This window comes from Malus sylvestris, chromosome 4, assembly GCF_916048215.2.
Source record: "Malus sylvestris chromosome 4, drMalSylv7.2, whole genome shotgun sequence".
Lineage (NCBI taxonomy): Eukaryota > Viridiplantae > Streptophyta > Magnoliopsida > Rosales > Rosaceae > Malus > Malus sylvestris.
Genome location: NC_062263.1, coordinates 23,592,199 through 23,614,507, shown reverse-complemented (window position 1 = coordinate 23,614,507; position 22,309 = coordinate 23,592,199). Strand labels below are relative to the sequence as shown.

General features: G+C 41.6%; 1 protein-coding gene and 1 long non-coding RNA gene across 3 annotated transcripts; both read right to left on the bottom strand.

Moving 5' to 3' along the window:
• Positions 1-9,640: 9,640 nt before the first annotated feature.
• LOC126617983 (uncharacterized) lies at positions 9,641-10,796 on the bottom strand. The gene is made up of 2 exons (XR_007621612.1): positions 10,346-10,796; positions 9,641-10,261 (listed from the first exon to the last, which is right to left on the bottom strand). It is a non-coding gene; the product is annotated as an uncharacterized LOC126617983 (long non-coding RNA).
• A 6,443-nt stretch (positions 10,797-17,239) lies between these two features.
• On the bottom strand, positions 17,240-19,765 carry LOC126617950 (protein trichome birefringence-like 3). 2 transcript variants are annotated; one of them, XM_050286030.1, is made up of 7 exons: positions 19,457-19,765; positions 19,329-19,354; positions 19,081-19,295; positions 18,647-18,818; positions 18,362-18,561; positions 17,927-18,085; positions 17,240-17,823 (listed from the first exon to the last, which is right to left on the bottom strand). In XM_050286030.1, exons 1-7 carry the CDS (start codon positions 19,644-19,646, stop codon positions 17,490-17,492), a joined length of 1,296 nt encoding a protein of 431 aa, XP_050141987.1. In that variant the 5' UTR covers positions 19,647-19,765; the 3' UTR covers positions 17,240-17,489. The 2 variants fall into 2 exon arrangements, with proteins under 2 accessions (XP_050141987.1, XP_050141986.1); XM_050286029.1 differs by having other exon boundaries at positions 19,081-19,354.
• Between the last annotated feature and the right edge of the window lie 2,544 nt (positions 19,766-22,309).

The following is a 22,309-nucleotide window of genomic DNA, read 5'->3' as shown; positions in this document are numbered from 1 at the left end:
CCAATGGAAACACCTGATCCAATGACCAATTTATCAGGACAGTTAAACACAACCCACCTGGATGCTACATACTTTATTAATGAAAGAAGGAATGAAGTTTATGGGTCCGATTGAATTATTTATGTTTAATGTACTCTTGTTATTTGTACTTGTGGTTTAATGCTCGCATTTTCAATTCAATAAAAGTAGTATTCCAGTATGAATAAACTGCTTTTTCTTTACTCAGAGAACATGGATAAAAATTATGGTTATTCTCAAAACAAGAGTAATGGCAGAGACTTTTGTTTTGTAGACAGCGCAACCACTCATTCAATACTTTGAGATCGAAAGTACTTCTCGAATTTGGTACTTGCAAAAGTAAAGGTAACAACAATATCAGGGCAATCAGATGTAATTGAAGGCTCAGGAAAAGCCCAGATTATGTTACCAAATGGAACAATATTGTCCATAAAGAATGCATTATATGCTACTTGATCCATTCAAAATTTGTTGAGTTCTAAAGACATACGTCTAAATGGATACCACATTGAAACGAAAAGTGTAGAAAATGTGCAATATTTATGCATTACCTCTAATGATACCTAGAAGCGTATATTGGAGAAGTTGCATGGTTTATCGAGTGGATTGCATTATAAATACATAAAGACAGTTGAGGCATATACTGTCAGCAACCAGAAGTTCATTGATTCAAAGGTTTACATGCTTTAGCATGACCGTCTAGGTCATCCAAGATATACTGTGATGCGTAGAATCATTGCCGACTCTAATGGACATCCATTATTGAGCAGACACATTGATGTCTCAAATGATAACCCTTGCAAGGCTTGTTCCCAAGGGAAGTTGGTAATTAGACCATCACAACTACAGGTTGATGATGAATCCCCATCATTTTTACAAAGAATTCAAGGGAATATTTGTGGACCTATTCAACCACCTTGTGGACCATTTCGATATTTTATGGTTTTGGTTGATGCATCTACCCGATGGTCACATGTTTGCCTATTGTCTACTCGAAATGTAGCTTTTGCAAGACTTTTTACTCAGATAATTAAGTTGTGAGCACAATTCCCAGATCATCCCATTAAGTCAATCCGACTTGATAATGCTAGTGAATACATCTCAAACCTTTGATGATTACTATATGGCACTGGGCATTGATGTTGAACACTCTGTTCCTCATGTCCATACTCAAAATGGTTTAGCAGATGCATTTATCAACCGGCTTCAATTAATAGCCCGCACTTTGCTCATGAAACGAAATTGCTAGTCTCTGCATGAGGACATGCCATATTACATGCTGCATCATTGGTTAGATTGAGACCCATAACCAACCACCAATATTCATCAATACAACTCGTGTTTGGACATCAGCCAAACATTTCACATTTACGAGTTTTTGGTTGTGCTGTTTATGTGCATATTGCACCGCCACAACGAACTAAAATGGGACCTCAGCGCAGATTGAGAATTTATGTGGGTTTTGATTCACCACCTATCATTAGATATTTGGAACACTTGACGAGTGATATATTTACAGCTCGTTTTGCGAATTGTCATTTTGATGAGACAGTCTTCCCGTCGTTAGGGGGAGAAAAGACTGTTCCAGAAGAACGGCAAGAGCTAACATGGATTGTTCCCACCTTATCTCATTTTGATCCACTAAGCATTCAATGTGAAAATGAAGTGAAAAGGATCGTTCATCTTTAAGGTATTGCTAATCAACTGCCAGATGCATTTAATGATGCTTCGAAAGTGACAAAGTCACATATACCAGCTGCAAATGCACCTGCAAGAATTGATGTCCCTGTTGGACAAAATAAAGTGGCAGTGAATGATTCATCTAGTGCACGCCTGAAGCGTGGTAGATCCCTAGGTTCAAAAGATTCAGCCCCTCGAAAGAGAAAGATGAGGGCACAGTTGAACCCAAATGAAATCATTCAGGAAAAGAAAATGAATGATAAATCCTCAATTCATGACTATGTACTTCCAGAAAAAGAAAATGTCCTTAATGATACACCTGTCACTGAAGAGACGGAAGTACATGAAAGCAAAGAAATATCCATAAATTATGCATGTACTAATGAATTATGGGATCAAAATGAAATAATCATTGACGATGTTTGTACCATACTTGACCAATCCCGAAACTACCGAGCACCGGCCAACGCTATACTGTCAAGGACCTAGAAGAGTTCCCCTCCGACCAGGAGGCCAATCACTACTCGACACGTGTCAAGATTAGAAGCCAATCAGAGCGCAGCACGTGTCGACATCAAGAACCAATCATAACATGACACATGTCAATGTGACAAAGCTACAAGTTTTTCTATAAATAGGGGTCATTCCCCCACAATATGGCCTAATGCCATTTGTGTTAAATCATTCACAAGAACTCACTAAATTGAGAGCTTGATCCTTTGTACTTGTGTAAGCCCTTCACTACTAATAAGAACTCCTCTACTCCGTGGACGTAGCCAATCTGGGTGAACCACGTACATCCTGTGTTTGCTTCTCTGTCTCTATTCATTTACGTACTTATCCTCACTAGTGACCGAAGCAACCAAGCGAAGGTCACAAAACCTGACACTTTCTGTTGTACCAAAGTCTTCGCTGATTTTGTGCATCAACATTTGGCGCCGTCTGTGGGAAACGACACTTATTCCTACTCTCTTCAGCTGTGTCAAGCTGGTTTCTATCATTCGTACACTTTCTTTTGACCAGGCATCCCTCTCCAACATGGGAAGCGAAGGAAGCCACAACACACAGAATGACACCCCCCTTGCACATAGTGCGAAACAACGAAAGAAGGAAGGAAAACGAGTTCTTCTTCAAGCTAAAGTCGATGAGTTGGAAGCTCAGAACAACAAGATAGCAATGAGGAATGAGGTCCTCCAGGAGCAATATGAGAAGCTCTTCGAGACACTCCACGAAGCTAGGCAAGCTCAGACACGCGAGCTTGTTGCCCCCGTGGAAGTCAACCATCAACTGGGTGCCCTCCAACATGGAGGGTCACATGCATTCGACATAGATATCCCTGATAGGGAACAGATTACCCCTCGACTTGATAATCAACATGAGGCTTCTCTTAACCCAGTTGCTTCGACCCGAACCATGAGAAGTGGAGGGAGACACCTCTTTGCTGAAGGGGCAGAAGGATCGAAAGCCGTCTTTCGCGATTGTCGGGATTTCCTGAAGCAACGTCGAGAGAATTCCATCCATATAAGCTCAAAGATTAATGACCCAAGGATTTCTGAGAGACTCGGTCCCCTGCCACGGCCCAAGCCGGCCACCAATTTGGGGAAGGGGCAACAAGTCCTAGAGAGACATGAGGGTACAGGGGACTCAGAGGTGTTCCGACAGACATACCCTGGAAGCCAGTACAGCGAGTCCAGGGAAAAATCACATGCCCTTGATCAAACCTTCCTAATTCCAAGAGGAGATGGAGATTTACGAAAGAAAGCTCCAGTGACACATAACTCCGCTCAGGACCCCCTTGTCCTACAACTTCTTGAGGAAGTAAACAAGTTGAAGGCTGAACGTCAGGCTGAAATACCTGACTGGAACCAACCCAGGCCTGGCCCTCTTACAAGGAGGATCCTCAACACCCCCTTTCAAGCAAAGACAAAGCAAAAGCTTGGCTTGCAACTTTATACTGGAAAAGAGGACCCGATTGAGCACCTTAACCTCTTTGAGTCCACCATGGCATACCGGATGCACACCGACGAAGAGCGATGTCTTCTCTTCCCCTCCACCCTCTCTGGTGGAGCTCTAAATTGGTATTGTCGTCTTACACCTGAGACGGTAGACTCATTTGAGGAATTGAGGAAACTATTTGTTTCCCAACACATTTTCCAAACCGATCGCTTGCACTCTGCAGATGACCTGTACACTATCCGCCAGAAGCCAGACGAGTCATTACGTATGTATGCTGGCCGCTTCAGCCATGAATACTCCCGGTGTGCCGAGGCAGACGACAAGACTGCCCTCAAAGCCTTCACGGCAGGCCTACGTGATTGTTTCTTTAAATACATGATCAATGTCAATACTTGGAAGACTTACTCTGAGGTGATGGCGCAGGCTTATAACCATGCCTCCGCCGAGGCAAAGACATATCAGGAGAAACCCCCTACAACCATCATTTATCAACAAGTGGGAGGTGGAAGCCAGACTCACCTAAATGAGAAGACCTCGACTTTCCAAACAGCAGTGGCACCTCCCCATGCCTTGCATAATGCTTCGCCGAATCAACAGACATATCAATTTCAAGGCAAGAGGAAGGATTTCCATCCTCACCACTCTCATTTCAGTAAAAAGAGTAAGGGACACTATCCCGATAACCAAGGGTATCGCCACAATAACGCTCGCCCCAGGCAGTCAATGCAGTGGGTCAAACCCGCGTCAAGATACCCCCTACCCCAAGGTATGAGACATACACGCCCTTGAACGCCACATGCGCGGCCATTTACCCCAGCATAGCTCACCTGATACCAAAGCCAAAGCCGAGGCACCCAGATTACACGCCCCCGAATAACGCGGGCATGTTTTGTTGCTACCATGAGCATAACGGCCATGATAGCGAGAAATGTATCATCCTCCGTGATCGTATTGAAGCTTTGGCACGAGAAGGAAAAATTGATCAATTCCTCATTCACCCTCAAAGGGATAACCGTAACCAACGCCAGGTGAATGTCATATATTCCATAAGCGGCGGCACACCCATATCTGAATCTTCCAATAGGGCCATGAAAAACAGTGAACGAATTCTGAGGCCTGGTCACCAAGTGTTTCACGTGGAAGATATCAGGGGAGGGAAGTATCAAAAGCCTAACAGGGATCCGATATGTTTTTACCCTGAGGAAGAAAGAGGCATCATCTACCTTCATAACGACCCATTGATCGTGGAGGCTCACATAGCCAACTTTGATGTTCGACGAATCCTCGTAGACACAGGGGCTTCGGTCAATATCATGTTTGCCGAAGCTTTCAGGGCACTCAGTGTAGCTGAACACTTGCTCGATCGCTCGATTTCTCCTCTGATAAGCTTCTCCGGTGATATCGTGCAACCCTTAGGGAGCATACATTTACCCTTTACTATTGGTACAGGCCCTTACACGGCTACCATTACCACTAACTTCCTAGTGGTTGACTGCCCAACGGCATACAATGTCATCTTTGGGCGCACAGGCATCAATGATCTCAAGGCTATGGTATCCACGCATATGCTGTTGATGAAATTTCCAACCCCCCATGGCAACGGCTACATCAGAGGAGATCAGCTTAGTGCACGATCATGTTACAACACTTCAGTTAAGCAACAACACTTGCCCGGACCCAAGGAAACCCTGTCTGTACATGACCAAGTCACAAAGACCAGCCTAGATGAAGCGAACTTGGATCTTCCTGATAGCAACAATCAACCCGATGATCCTCGAGATGACTCTTTCACCCAGCAAGCCCAACCTGCTGAAGAGTTGGAGAAGGTACCTATCTCAAGAGATTATCCAGATCGCATGGTGAAGATTGGCACCACATTGTCACCACCCCTTCGGTTAGCATTGATATCTTTTTTGAAAGAGAACACTGAAGTCTTCGCCTGGTCATACGAGGACATGCCAGGCATCTCTCCCGATGTCATCTGTCATCGTTTGAGTATTGACCCCAAGATCAAGCCGGTGAGACAGAAGCGAAGATCTTATGACGCTGAACGATACGAGGCAATGAAAGCAGAAGTTGAAAAACTCAAAGGCATAGGCTTTGTCCGCGAAGTCAATTACCCGACATGGGTAGCAAATGTGGTCCTTGTTAAGAAAAATCCGACCAAAGAAAGTCTTTTGCTTCAAAAGGTCTTGTGGAGAATGTGTGTTGACTACACCGACCTAAACAAAGGGTGTCCGAAAGATAGCTTCCCTCTTCCTCTTATTGACAGACTTATAGACTCTACGGCCGGGTGTGAACTCCTGAGCTTCATGGATGCTTACTCAGGATACAACCAAATCCTCATGAACCCTTCGGATCAAGAACACACAGCCTTCACTACCGACAGAGGACTATACTGCTATAAAGTCATGCCTTTCGGCCTAAAGAATGCAGGAGCGACTTATCAGAGACTAGTTAACTCAATGTTCGCCGAGCAGATTGGGAAGAGCATGGAAGTTTACGTTGATGATATGTTAGTCAAGAGCAAACATGCTGACCAACACATCACCAACCTATCTGAAACTTTCACTATTTTGAAGAGGTATCGAATGAGGTTAAACCCCAACAAATGTGCCTTCGGCGTAGGCTCTGGCAAATTCTTAAGTTTCATGATTAGCCAACGAGGCATTGAAGCTAATCCCGAGAAGATCAAAGCAATCCTCGACATGAAGGAACCGGTAACTTCAAAGGACATCCAGAGCCTTACTGGCAAGGTGGCAGCCTTAACCAGGTTCATTTCTAAGGCCACAGACAAATGTGCTCCCTTTTTTAAAGCACTTAAGGGAAGTAGGAAGTACATTACATGGACTGATGAATGTGCCGAGGCATTCAAAAACCTCAAGGAGTACATGAGTAAAGCCCATCTACTCTCCAAGCCCGAGGTAGGAGACATTCTCATTATCTACCTATCGGTATCAGCTTCAGCCGTAAGTTCCGTTCTCATTCGAAAGGATGGGAATATTGAGCGACCTGTCTACTACGCTAGCAAAGCCTTACAAGATGCGGAGACACGGTACTCTAACATTGAGAAATTGGCTCTGGCATTGGTCATGTCTGCTCGAAAACTCCGCCCTTACTTCCAAGCGCACTCCATCATCGTGCTTACCAATTATCCTCTTCGACAGATACTCCAAAGTCCTGACACTTCAGGGCGAATGATCAAATGGGCAATAGCGTTGGGTGAGTTTGACATCTCCTACCAACCAAAGCCAGCTGAGAAGGGCCAAGCAGTGGCAGACTTCATTGCCGACTTCACATATCCGGTTGACATTGCTTCTACACCTGAAGCAGTGGCTTCATTACCCCCGGAAGCTCAAAAGATAGAACCAACAACCCCAGCATGGAGTCTGTATGTTGATGGCTCATCCAACCAACAGGGCTGTGGAGCGGGACTAGTCTTGACTACACCCGACAAAGTAGCAATGGAGTATGCTATTCGTTTCAAATTCAAGGCATCAAATAATGAGGCCGAGTATGAAGCCCTTCTAGCAGGATTACGTTTGGCCAAACACCTCGGGGTTAAACAAATTGATATTTTCAGTGACTCCCAATTGGTGGTCAACCAGGTTACCAACAACTTTGATGCTAAGGACAGCTCCATGGCAGCATATCTTGCGCAAACACAACTTTTGCTCAAGCACTTCCACTACCAGATCACCCAAGTTCCTCGAGCGGCAAACAGTCATGCAGACGCCCTGGCTCGCCTCGCCTCGGCTGTGGAAGACAAGATTGGAAGAAAAATTCATGTCGAACTGTTGGCAACACCAAGCACCATGGCCGCAGAAGTATGCAACTTACAACAGGGGGATAGTTGGATCACCCCGATCTATAATTTCCTTGCTCATGGCACCCTCCCAAATGATAAAGTCCAGGCTAAGCAAATTCGATACAAGTCTACCCACTACCTGATCATCAATGATCAACTCTATAAGCGAGGTTTTAGCCTGCCATACTTAAGGTGTCTTACGCCTGCCGAGGCGGAAATCGTCCTTCGGGAAATACATGAGGGAGTCTGTGGAGATCATGCTGGATCTCGGTCCCTAGCACACAAGACTTTTCGCCAAGGATATTACTGGCCAACACTCCACCAGGATGCCATCAAAGTATCCCGCTCATGTGACAAATGTCAACGATATGCGGCTATTTCTCATTCCCCTCCAGAGCCTCTTACTCCTATGATCAGCCCTTGGCCCTTCGCCCAGTGGGGACTTGATTTGATCGGCCCAATGTCGGCAGGGAAGGGCAAAGTCTGTTACGCAGTCGTTGCAGTGGACTACTTCACAAAGTGGGCCGAAGTAGAACCCTTGGCAACCATTACTGAGGCAAAGATAGAAGACTTCGTGTGGAAGAACATCCTTTGTAGATTCGGCATTCCCAATGCGATAGTCACTGACAATGGGCGACAGTTCGACAACAAGAAGTTCAGGTTGTTCTGCTCTAAGTTCAACATCAACTTATGCTTTGCCTCTCCAGCTCATCCCCAGTCTAATGGACAAGTTGAGGCCATCAACAAAATAATCAAGCGCACTTTGAAAACCAGCTTGGACAAAGCTAAAGGCTGTTGGCCAGAATTTGTACCCCAAGTTCTTTGGTCATATCGCACTTCATATCGGACTTCAACAGGAGAAACTCCATTCTCACTTGCCTTTGGCACAGAGGCGGTTGTCCCTGTTGAGCTCGAGCAAGCAACATTCCGAGTCCAGAACTACATTCAAAGTGAAAATGACAAACAACTCACCCTCAACTTGGATTTAGTCGAGGAACACAGAAACCAAGCTCACTTGAGGAATGTCGCCTACAAGCAGCGCATCTCCAACTATTATGACTCTAGGGTCAAGCCTCGCTCTTTCAAAATAGGAGACTGGGTCTTAAAGAAAAGATTACTCTGCGACAGAGTCCCGAGTGAAGGCACACTTAGTCCAAACTGGGATGGACCGTATGAAGTCATTGGCATCAGTCGCCCTGGCTCTTACACACTTAGAAGCTCCGATGGCAAGACCCTTGGCCATCCATGGAACGCTGATCACTTGAAGTACTACTACAAATAGACTCACGATGTACAAGTGTTGAGCTATAGCCGTTCGGCATCCTATGTAATGAAGGCCATTTGGCAATGAATTCACTAAAGAGGTAATTTAGCCAACTTGGCCCTCACTCTTTTACATTCCTAGCAATGGAACACTCAAGTGTTGAAACCTCAAAGCAGATATATCCAACACGAAACAAAATCTAAGTATGTGTCGACAAGACTATACAAAGAAAGGAACAACCAAACAATGGCTTATATCCAAACAATAGATCTATTCATACACAGCCAAAAAACTTCACTTAAAACAGCTTCACCCAAAAAAAAAAAAAAAAAGCTTCATCCAAAAAGTTTCACCCAGAAAGTTTCATCTACAAAGCTTCACCTACGTAGCTTCACCCAGAAAGCTTCACCATCAAAGCTTCACCTAGAAAGCTTCATCTACAAAGCTTCACCCAGAAAGCTTCATCTACAAAGCTTCACCATCAAAGCTTCACCCAGAAAGCTTCATCTACAAAGCTTCACCATCAAAGCTTCACCCAGAAAGCTTCATCTACAAAGCTTCACCATCAAAGCTTCACCCAGAAAGCTTCATCTACAAAGCTTCACCATCAAAGCTTCACCTCGAAAGCTTCATCTACAAAGCTTCATCTACAAAGCTTCACCATCAAAGCTTCACCTAGAAAGCTTCATCTACAAAGCTTCACCTACAAAGCTTCAACACCAAAGCTTCACCTACAAAGCTTCAACACAAAACCTTGCTCCAAATAAACAAATTTTGTTCACAAAACCCAAGATGCCCTTGAACTTGTACAAAAACACTTGGGTAAACATAAACATTTTTTGTTTTACACCCACAAGGGCCCAAAATTTTCCTTCTTATTTATTCACTTATATATGTTCCCAAACATATTATAATAGATCCAACAACAAGCCAAAGTCCCAAGTTTCATAATGGACAAAAGTACAAGCAATTCATCAATAATGAAGGTGCTACAAAAATTGGAATCTGCCCCAAAATAGAAATCCAACCCAAGAGACTTTTTCTCTCTCTCCCTCTTCCGCCTCCTTTCATCTATCAAATTTCTGCAACCTCTGCTCTTCTCCAATGGAGCTGAATTTTGGACACCCTATAGTTCTTGAGCATATGAACAACTTTCAAGAAGGAACCATTTCTGTTTGAGCGACGGAAATTAAAGTGTTGAAGCTCCAAACATGACAGTCGGATTCTTGCAGATTTCGAAGCTGCTGTGATGTTTCGAAGATCTGGAAGTATTTAACCATTAGTTCATTCTGAATTTTTGATATGTTATGAAAGAGACGATGAGGAACAACTTCAATGAAGAAAGCATGCTGATCTGAACAATAGAAAATGGAGTTTCGAAGCTCACAACAAATCTGACGGGTTGACAGAAAAATAATAACCAGTCACTCATCATACTTGGATTTCTGGAGTTATACTGCTCCGAGGGACCTCAAATTTGGATATGTTGTAGTTCACAAGTTAAGGAACAACTTCGATGAAGAAAGTATGTTGATCTGAGCAAGAGAAAATGGAGTTTTTGAAGCTCACAACAAGTCTGACGCGTTGATATACAAATGACGAACAATCACTCATCATACCTGAATTTCTGGAGTTGTACTGCTCCGATGGATCTCCAATTCTGATATGTTGTAGTTCACGAGCTAAGGAACAACTTTCATGAAGATGGTTTTGCGATCTGAGCCACAGAAAATGGTGTTATATTGAAGAAAAGCTAAAGGAAGACTAAAGGAAAGCAAAAATGGTAAAGCAAAGCAAAAGAAAAGCTAAAGGAAGACAAAATCATGGCACATGATAATGAGTCATACCCTACCCCTCATTGGATTCGAATACACCCATCCTCCAAAATCATGACAAAGGCCACATTATAGATATCTGTACAAACATTACAAAAAAAAAAAAAAAAAAAAAAAAAAAAAAAAAAAGGGCCTAGGCCTCCACTTCTTTGGGCCTAACACATCTTCATAACAAAAAACAGTATATGAAGAAAGAGCCCTGGGTTACCACTTCGAAAAGAAACAAGTGAAGTTTTCCTACTCATGACATTGACTACTAGCTAGACACCTCATTCGGCAACTCTCTTCGCCTGAAGACTTGGGGGACTCCCACCATATGCTACTGCACCTTGATACTCGGCAGTCTCACAACCACTCAGTGACTTGGATTTTTCAAGTCTCCAACCGAGAAGTTTTCCTCACTCGGGAAATTAAGGGAACACTACCTCAAACTACATGCTTCACTCACAAAGCTTCAACAATACAGGTTTCAACAAAAGCAAAAATTCAAAGAACTTTATGAAGAAGGCTTTGGTGTATTTAACACAATATGTTGAAATGAAGCAAAGCTTATTTATTAATATTTTCGATAAGCCACAAATATGTACATATACATGAGTCAAAATAAACAAACAAAAGGGAGCCTTCACAAAGGTTGCTTAGGGGAAGTCTCAGCAGTCGGTAGAGCCCCAGAAAGAGAAAGCACCGGAGGGTGGTTATCCGGAGCCTCAGTACTTGACAAAACCCCAGAAGGAGGAGGCATTGGAGGTTCATCATTTGAAGCTTCATTACCAGGTACAGCCCCAGAGGACGAAGGCAATAAATGCCTTTGGAACAAACCCACAAACCGCTGATGATCAAGTAAAACCTTACCATCAGATTCCTTCATCTGGTCAAGCTTCCTCTTCATGTTTGTAGCATAGTCATGGGCGAGCCGGTGCAACTGCTTATTCTCATGCTTGAGCCCTCTAATCTCCTGTTTGAGACTCATCACTTCAGCAGCCAATGATTCAACTTGGCGGGTTCTAGCAAATAGGCGTTGGGCCATATTAGACACAGAACCTGCACACTGAACACTAAGAGCCAGAGAGTCCTTAACAGCCAACTCATCAGACCGTTTGGAAAGTAGTCTGTTATCTTTGGGAGTGAGAAGGTTCCTGGCCACCACTGCAGCGGTCATATCATTCTTCATCACAGAATCCCCAACGGTAAGAGGACCAGTAGGGGATATGAAGGATGGGCGCCATATGTTGTCTGGAGAAGGCGTGGCTGTCTCTTCTCCAAGGTTCAAGTCAAAACGATGGTCGGAGGGTCCAGACATTTTCAAATGTGTTGAAGAGGGAAGAGGTCAGACAAATCAAGATCTTAGAAGTGCAAGAAATGAGCTTCTACTGGTAGAGATTCAAGTGTGCTGTGGAACTTAATGCCAGCCTCTATAAAAATCTGCACTCGACGGAGCTTCAGAAATCGAAGAGGCGTTTGCTTTCTCAAAAGCTGGGCTGCTCAGAGACCACGAGGGCCGATCTCAGAAATCGAAGAAGCACCTGCTTTTTCAGCCTCGTCAGCACCTGTCACATGCACACTCAGCTTTGCGGAAATTACGGGCAATCTGTCGAAGATTTCTGGTGAAGTAGAAAGCACGTGAATCTTACTGTTCAATCACCGCTCTCCATATGCACCATCAACTCCTCGGGTACCACATATAACTTTGTCAAAGATCTCTGACAAAGTTTAGGCACGAGAATTTCGAAGTTCCAGCTACCCTACTATTACCCATAAGGGTAAAGGAACAACACCACTGCTTGACAACTGGAAAGTCCCTATGTGTGTCGACCTCCGTGTTTTGCGGCAAGACAGGTTGGCAAGAACGTCCAACCTTTACTCACATTCGAGAAAAGACTCCCAACATAATTACTTTCTCAAAAACCGGAGTAGCACCGCTTTCCGAATCTCGAGAGTCAGATCCTCGACGGGATTGCTTGTTCGAAAACCGAAGAGGCACAACTCTCAGAACTTCGAGAGCCAGATTTCCTTAGATAAAGCTTGTCTGTAATCTTCACACGTAATATCAGCTTTCCAGATACCACATACCACTTTTTCAAAGTGCTCTGACAAAATTAAAACACGTGAAGCTGGCAGCTCCCACTACATTGCTGTGACTAAGAAGGGTAAAGGAATAGCATTACTACTTGTTATTGGGAAATCCCTATATACATTGACCTCCATCCTCAACGGACAGGCAAACCTGCAAAAATGCTCAACCCTTTCTCGCATTCGAAAAGGCACCCTCAACATAACCTCTCGAAATACTCAGCTTTATTTCCCCCCGATAATACCTCAGCAAATAAGCCACACCAAGAACAAGAGTATCTCATATCATCAGGGTCGAAAGCAAGAGTATCCCATATCATGCTTTCTCCCTGTCTTTGTCTTTGTCCTTGTCCACACCTGCAGGACAAGGAGAAAGAGAGCAGTCAGTCGGAACCTGAAGTCAAACCTCCAATTTGGAACTGACTGCCTGGAGCCTTTGCCTGGTTGCTTACTTAGCATTGCTCTCGAGTACTCATCCTCAACTGCTGTCAAGGTCACGAATTCCACCGGCAAATGCCTCATGACAGTTGATCAGATATTGGCTCTTTACACTGAAGCTGCCAAGCGTGGATGAGTCACTATGAAGGAATGTTCTGAAGGACCATTTAAATGCAAAGGTTGCACACCACTTCTGCCATGCAAAAGATTGAAGCAGAAGGTTCAACGGTGAGCTGAAACAGATCACTACAGCACGACACCTTTCCATACCACATTCATTATTCCGTCAACAGCAAAAGTATCCCATATCACCAAGGTCGAACGTACTCTAGATTTGATGGACTTGTTTTGACCCTCAAATTTTTGAGTCGGCCTTATACTCTGAAGGGCACCAGAAAACCCTCCAGCACAGTTCAAGAATAAGCCTGTGGAAAGTTACTTCTTCAAAAGCAAAAGTATCTCATATCATCTCTTATCCATTTGCTTCTCCTTATCCTGGCAGTTGAATGAGAGACAAGGAGAAGGAGAACAATCAACCGGAAGCCGAAGTCAAACCTCTGATCCTGGGTTGCTTACTTGGAAGTTTGACTGCTTACCTTGTCTGTCACCTCTTTCGGCAGATCTCCTAGCTCGGCGACTTGGGGGACTCCTACTATAGGGTTTGTATCACACTTGACTAAGCCCGAAACTACAACTAAGCTTCAAGTGAAATTGATACATTACCTTGTGCGTCAACATCAGCTAAATACACCATTCCCGGATGGAGGAAAGGTACTTCCAGAGAAGGGCAGATGAAGATCAGACCACACTTCAGTACTTAGAAGTTTCGTGATTACTCAAGGGATTGGATCTTGCAAGTCCCCAACCGAGGAGTTTCCCTCACTCGGGAACTTAGGGGAGCACTGTTTGTACCATACTTGACCAATCCCGAAACTACCGAGCACCGGCCAACGCTATACTGTCAAGGACCCAGAAGAGTTCCCCTCCGACCAGGAGGCCAATCACTACTCGACACGTGTCAAGATTAGAAGCCAATCAGAGCGCAGCACGTGTCGACATCAAGAACCAATCATAACATGACACATGTCAATGTGACAAAGCTACAAGTTTTTCTATAAATAGGGGTCATTCCCCCACAATATGGCCTAATGCCATTTGTGTTAAATCATTCACAAGAACTCACTAAATTGAGAGCTTGATCCTTTGTACTTGTGTAAGCCCTTCACTACTAATAAGAACTCCTCTACTCTGTGGACGTAACCAATCTGGGTGAACCACGTACATCATGTGTTTGCTTCTCTGTCTCTATTCATTTACGTACTTATCCTCACTAGTGACCGAAGCAACCAAGCGAAGGTCACAAAACCTGACACTTTCTGTTGTACCAAAGTCTTCGCTGATTTTGTGCATCAACAGACGACATATTTGCATTTACAATAGCCATTGAAATTACATTAAGCGATGACATTGAGCCCTGCTCTATTGAAGAATGCAAACAGAGACAAAATTGGCCTAAGTAGAAAGATGCAATCCAGGCAGAATTAAATTCCTTGGAAAGACGAAATGTTTTTGGACCAGTAGTCTAAACTCCGCCTGTTGTAAACCCCGTGGGTTACAAATGGGTATTCACAAGGAAACGCAACGAGAAAAACGAGATTGCAAGATATAAAGCAAGACTCATTGCACAAGGTTTTTCATAAAGACCTGGAATTGATTATGAAGAGACATACTCTTCTGTAATGGACGCAATTACGTTCTGTTACTTAATAAGTTTGGTGATTTCAGAAAAACTTGACATGCAACTTATGGATGTCATCACTGTGTATCTATATGGAGAATTAGATACTGACATATATATGAAAGTCCCAGAAGGACTTAAGTTGCCTGAAGCAACTAACAAACCATGAGGTATGTTCTCAATCAAATTAAGGCGATCACTATATGGGCTGAAACAATTTGGGCGAATGTGGTATAATCGTCTCAGTGAGTATTTGATTAAAGAAGGATATGCCAACAATGTCATCTGCCCTTATGTGTTCATTAAGAAATCAAATACTGGATTTGTTATAGTGGCAGTATACGTTGATGATATGAACCTAGTTGGAACCCCTGAAGAGCTCAATAAAATTGCTGAATATCTGAAAAGCGAATTTGAAATGAAAGACCTTGGGAAAACAAAATATTGTCTCGGCCTGCAGATCGAGCATTGTGCTAATGGAATTTTGGTCCATCAATCAGCTTACATTGAAAAGATACTGAAGCGATTTGGCATGGACAAGGCTTATCTACTTAGCACCCTAATGGTCGTTCGTTCTTTGGACATTAAGAAAGATCAATTCCGTCCAAAAGAAGATGATGAACTGGTCCTTGGTCCAGAAGTACCATATTTGAGCGCAATAGGTGCTTTATTGTATTTAGCACAATGTACTAAACCAGATATAGCTTTTTCAGTTAACTTGTTAGCCAGGTACAGCTTTGCTCTAATAATTCGTCATTGGAAGGGAGTCAAAGATGTTCTACGATACCTTCGTGGGACAACATATATGAGTCTCTTCTACTCAGACAAGCCCACAAATGACCAGATCCTTGTTGGATACGTAGATGCTGGTTTTCTCTCCGATCCTCATAAAGCCCGCTCACAAAATACATATGTGTTCACTAATGGAGATACTGCAATTTCATGGCGATCAACGAAGCAAACGCTAGTTGCTACATCTTCCAATCACTCGGAAATAATTGCTTTACATGAAGCAAGTCGTGAATGTTCTTGGTTAAGATCAATGATCCATCACATCCGGAATTCATGTGGTCTACCTTCAAAGACAGACACTCCAACTGTCATCCATGAAGATAATGCAGCCTGTGTCGCCCAAATGAAGGAAGGATTTATCAAGGGTGATAAGACTAAACATATATCTCCAAGATTTTTCAGTGCACATAAGCTTCAGAAGGGTAAAGTTATTGAAGTCAGATAAATCCGTTCCAATGAAAATTTAGCAGACTTGTTCACCAAATCTCTACCAAAGTGCACATTTAAGAAGTTGGTGCAGGGAATCGGATTACATCGGCTTACAAATTTGAAGAATGCGGAATCAGGGGGAGATACAATTCATGGGGAGCATCCATGATACATGCATGTTGTACTCTTTTTCCTTCGATTATGATTTTTTCCCACTAGGTTTTTCCTATCAATGTTTTTAACGAGGCAACGTAAGCATGCTTAACACCATATCAACAATCCAGGTAAAGTTGTACTCTTTTTCCTTCGCTATGGTTTTTTTTTCCCACTAATTTTTTCCAAGCAAGGTTTTAACGAGGCAACTGATGTTGATATGTGGACATCCAAGGGGGAGTGTTGTAAACAGTTGGTATGTTTGCCCACATGTGTATAGTAAAGTTTCACATACTAATAGTAAATTTTGTAAGTTTTCGTTGAGGTGGCTCTATAAATAGAGCACTTCGGTTGTTCAAAGTGTGACAAAACATCAGAAAGAGAAAAGAAGAAGTATAATACTTTCAGTATTCCTCATTTTCTAATACTTGCAATACTTTTGTGGTGGTTTCGTCCTTGTTCTTAGCAAAGGTTATTTCTCTAACTTTTGCCTATTTATAACACCACAAACTTTTGTTGGTGTGCCAAGTTAACAGTCACCGTACCCTTTCTGTCGAATAAAGCTTGAGCTCGGCAAGTGGTGGATTGCCTTACCGGTAGAGCATTCCACTTTAATCTAATGTGTTTCAGACTCTTCCTGCTCTCTGTAGTTTGATGAATTTAGTGTAGATTATCCATCATTTGTCAAAAAATAAATAGTGAGATCAGAATATCATAGAATATGCATTAACTTTTTGGACAAGATGTTACAAGATACAATACCAGAAACATTCAATTTGAAGCCAAATAGTCGAAGGTGTAACAATTGTATACAGCGCGTACTTTCGGAGCACTTCGTCATGTGTCAGCACGCGAGGAGGCGATTGTATTAGGATGGTGGATGGTACGAATTTGGACGGTTGGATTGTTTAGTTTACCTCTGTTTAATGTTGAGAAACATGACTTGCAGGGCAATTTACCATGGTACATCAGCCAAAAATTTACCTGCTCCTGTTACAACTTACAACAGTAAACATCCCCCGTCCTGTCAAGGGGGGTAACTGGTAAGTCCTCCAGACTAATCACCATGACCTAGTTTATTGGATAAATTAGAATTTGCTACATTGCAGCATTATGTTACCAAAACACAAGAACATTGAAGAAACTAAGAAGTTGCTTCAGCAGCTTTTGCTGTACAAATTCAATTCATTACAATTGAAAAAAAAAAAATGAGACAAGAACTTGATCAGAAAGTAGAAACGTGTTACTTTCGATTGTTCTGCCTCTTGTTGTTTGATAGCGCTGCAGATTTACAAGTGGTTCGTAGCGCTACAAATGTGCCATAAAAATTTGATTCCATGCGTCTGGAACTCCAGGAAGGCACCAATGTATACAATCTGAATTGTGCAGCACATCAGCCTTTTGTTCATCAGTTAGTAGGTTGCCTCCGGTTTCGGTGTAAACTTTTGTGTGAGCATCAACTCTGTGATTTGACATCTGCGTTACATTAAGTACTGAAACCGGAACTTTCATTTTGCGGATTACTTCGGACACCACGCGCATGACCCTCTTGTCCGAACCTGTTCCCCAGAATCCCTTTTTCATGTACGGCTTTGTTTCGTTGAAGCATTTCATCCCATCTGGATTTTCCCAGTCTGCACTTCTGTAGAATTAGAGATTTAACTTGTTACTCGAGTAATTAGTAAAAAACACTCAATTTTTATCTTGTGCTTAATCATAACAAGTTGTGTATGAGAGAGAGATACCTCATGTGTGTAGGGGACATAGTAGTGAAAAAAACACGAGTCTTGTTCGGATTGATATTTAAGTCGACCCAGTTTGCCCATGTCTTCAATGCCATTCTGTAGGCAACCGGTGCATCCAATTCTTCATACCCTTCTTCACCATTTGGAAACGATCCCCAGCTGTGTTCAGTTACACATTGTTGCTCAATTGATCAATCTTAAACCGAAAAGAAAATGACAATATAATCCATTGGCATAGTTAATTTTCTTGAAAGATATGCACAAATAGAACGGGTCATGACTTTTAATCATAATAGAAGAGGTTAACTAAATAGACAATAAGCCGTATATAAAGCACTGTTTAGTGCACTTCATTGCTTTAATGTCACTCCTTTTCTATTATTTGTTAGAAGTTAGTAACCGACTCTATTTATGCATATTCTGTGAGAAACTTACTATGATTTGATCGTGTAGCCGCTCATCCACCAAACGTAAGTGTTGAACGCAAGGATATCAACTCCTGTCCAGTATTTCGCATGCTTGGCAACGGAATCCACTTTTAGTATTCTTTCCCTTGGATTTCCTATTATATGTTCATCAGAATTGGACTCAACCAGAAATGGCGCCCAGTAGAATTCAATAGTAGCATTATACTCCTGAAGAAGGAAAACTTTTGATTAGCTTCATCTCTTTTGTTTAATCGTTGGTTCAACCGATCAAAAACTAAGAATTATACGTTACCTTGGCTCTGAAGACTGTATGAGACCGCCCTCGTTGAATGGATTTTCGGTTCTCGGGTATGATGGATTCGACCATACAGACTAAAGATTGCCATTGACCTCTTTGCAAAGAATCCCCAACAAAAAGTAGTCTCTTTCCTCTGAGTTTCTTAAGTGTAACTTCTGGATCAAATCTACATATAAACTTGGAAACAAATACCTGTTAGAAAAACAATAGTTCATGCAGTAATTAAGTATATATAAATCCATAAACTTGCATATTATCACCACTCCGAAATAGTCATTATGCACTCGACCTCCCTTTAATTTGAAATCGGGAAGATGAAAGATGATTTTTTCGGAGTAAATAATATCTCCCAATAAATATATCAACATTAATTCTAGTCTGCACAAACGTGCATAGATGTGTTTTGACATGCATTGTAAGTTGTCAACCTTGGCAATGTACAATCTTCAATCTGCCATTGCCAGTAGCGATAGCCAGAATCCGGACGTCCATTCTTGACACACGAAACTTGTCTATCAAGATACGGGCAACTTCTGTCTGAGTAAAGAGGCTTGATCGAACGGTTGAACACCCATTCTCCATTCTCAACACTGCACTCCTCGGGGTTGAAAGCAAACCTATCATCTAATATGGAATCCCTTAAGTTATCCCTATCATCTAATATGGAATCCCTTAACTTATCCTCGGTAGCATTTCTGTTTTCTGTTTGGTAGTGATTGGTGACCACAAAAATCAATTAGGAAATCTTTGTTGGAAAAAAAATCTCAACAGGAAAAAGAAAAATCAATAGTTATTTAGACTTACTATTTTTCGTAATGGCTTCGGGTTTGGAACATGATTTAATTTTGAAAAAAGGGTTGGAGGAAAGAATGATGCTAGTTCGTTCGGCGTAGAGGAGACTGATAAAGGCGATAGCGCAAACCATGATAACAGGAAAATGTAGCTTTCCTCGAACTGCTTTCATCGCGCCTGATGCAGAAGGAGGGAAGCTCATGGTTGGGAGAGAGTAGAGTACTGCAGAAAGCTTTTTGATTGTGGGAGAAGAAAGAAAAGGGAGGATTATATGAAATGATGTGTACAAACAGAATGATGAGGACTTAGTGAGAGAGGTGTTTTATTTTTGGGGGAACATTTTATATAGGGTTCTTGAGTAGGAGTAAAGCTAAAGGAATGGATTGGTTGGGTGGGAATTTTTTAACTTTTTTTTTTAAAATTATTTAATGTTTAGGGGTAAGTTGCAAGGCTAACATCTCGCGTTCCTTTTGTGTCCTGTGCAAATGGATATAGTGGGGAGCTAGCCATAGCTTATATGATGATCATCCAACAACTATGTTTTTGCTTTCATAAGCAAAACAAAAAAAAAGTTTAGAATCCACCCCTCTATCTCTCTCTCTTTTGACTTATTTGGCTATCTAGTAGGATTCATCTATATATCATATATATTGATGTCTGTATATCTATATGTATGTACGTATGTCTATGTATGTATGTAAATCTAATTGCCAATGAGGGTTGGTTGAGTTGGTAAGGTTCGTTCTCTTCGCTAAATTAAGGCTTAGGTTTGAGTCCTGCTGCCAGTATTCGCTCTTGGTGGGCGATCTGTAAAAACCAAAAATGGAGCTAACCCCATTTATAAGTCTTCAAAGAGGGTTGTGGCATGCCCTAACCCTAGAATGGGGTAGCCTCCCCTCCTAAACTTTTTATGCACAAAAAAAAAATCCGATTAGAGCATCTCCAAAAGAGATGTCAAAAGATAAATGTTAAATGTTAAATTTGATGGCTGACGTGGCAATGTTAGATTTTTTCTTTTTCCAACCGATATGTTTTTTTTTGTTATGTATGATATTTCTAGGATTCATTTTAAAATGAAATCAATTAAAATAAATTTTCAAGATCTATAATTGGTGCATTAATAAGAGCAACACAATAAAATAATTAAAAATTATTTGATATCACCTTTTCTCATATCTCAAATTTGACATGAAAACTCATATGTCAATCCACATAGGATTGATATATCGGTTGGAGCTTACTCCTACATTCAAAATTGATTACATGACATTCCACTTAGGATTTGACATCTCCTTTGAAGATGGTCTAAAGGAACAAATCCTTCACACTCGTAGATAACTATTATATAAGGAGAGATTCCCGGATTCACCTAATGGTCGAGGTCACCTAAAGAATCTGGGAGGGCCAAAAACACATTTGTTGACCATTTTCTATTATAATTACATGAAGCCACATGAAAATTGAGGCAGCCATGACAACATCTAGTCTACATATAGCGTCGCCACTAGTTCAACCGAGTGTATATCATCTTACTAGTATTCATCACGTGAAACACAATGAAAATATACAAATATGATGATCTACACTCGGTTGCATGTTAGAATCTCAATATCAGCTATTGGAGTCTTGCTATTAGACTCACTACGTAGCTTGAATTGTATGAAGTGCATGTCTCTCGGTTGGTTGTAGTAATCAGCAGCCAAATCAACAAATGCCTTTCTTTTGGTTTACTTTTAGAAATATTTCAATTTCAGGTCTTAAAAGGTTTATTGATTAAATGATGAGAGAGCATGTTGAGGTACTTGTACTGAATTTCCGATATGTAGCAGCAGTATATAAGTAACCATATATATGCTTGGTGCACATCGTCATACTCGTCAACTCGAGAAGTTTACCTATATTTAGAATGTTCCTTCATTAGTATTTTAAGTCAATTATGTATTATTAGTGTGTGTCGAGGATGAAGTTGGTGTTATTTTAGATGCGGGAGAGTTAAAAGAAGGAAGGGTCATTTAATTAAGAAAATTGATTGGAGAATTGGTAATTCAGGAGTTAAATGATTCTTCGCCGCTGCCATATCTCCAAAGTGGATGTTTTGGACTTTTCAAGTTGTAGTGGGAGAAAGGAACACCTCTTCTGCGACCGTGTCGCCAAATGAAAGTAGCGTTCATGCGAACATCCTAAAAAATCCAAAACATTCACTTTCGGGATATAGTAGCAATGAATAATCTTTTAACCTCTGAATTATCAACTCTCCAATCACCTTTTTAAAAAGAAAAAAAAAATTAAATGACGCTTCCTCTTTTTAACTCTCCCCCATCTAAAATAACACAAACTCCATCCTTTGTCAAAACATTTTAACCTCCCCAATAGTGGTGTGATTGATTCGTATAATACTACTACTATGACTAGACTCAAGAAGTTCACTTATATTTAAGATGTCTCAATAACAACATTTTAAATCAATCACTTATTGTGAGTGCGATTTAACATTCTCGCATAGTCGTGTTTGTAATACTGTCATATTCATCGGGAGGAGACGCTTGATGCAGTTGATATAGACATGGTAACCTCCACATGATACAGTCCTGAACCAAATGAACAAAAATAGAACTGTATGATTCTGGAGAACTGATAGGCCAACCTAAAGATCCTGACTGAACCCACAAAAAACAAACTGTAAATTCTAAAATACGAACATAAACTTCTGAGATTTTGACCGAAATATGGAAAAGTCTGAATTAGCAAATCTGGCATGAACAAACAAGTACATGAAATTTGGGGTGGCAGCAACTTGTAAATGGTATGATGCTGTTGGCGTGGAAAATTAATCCAACCTAACATTGACATCATGTTCAAGTACGA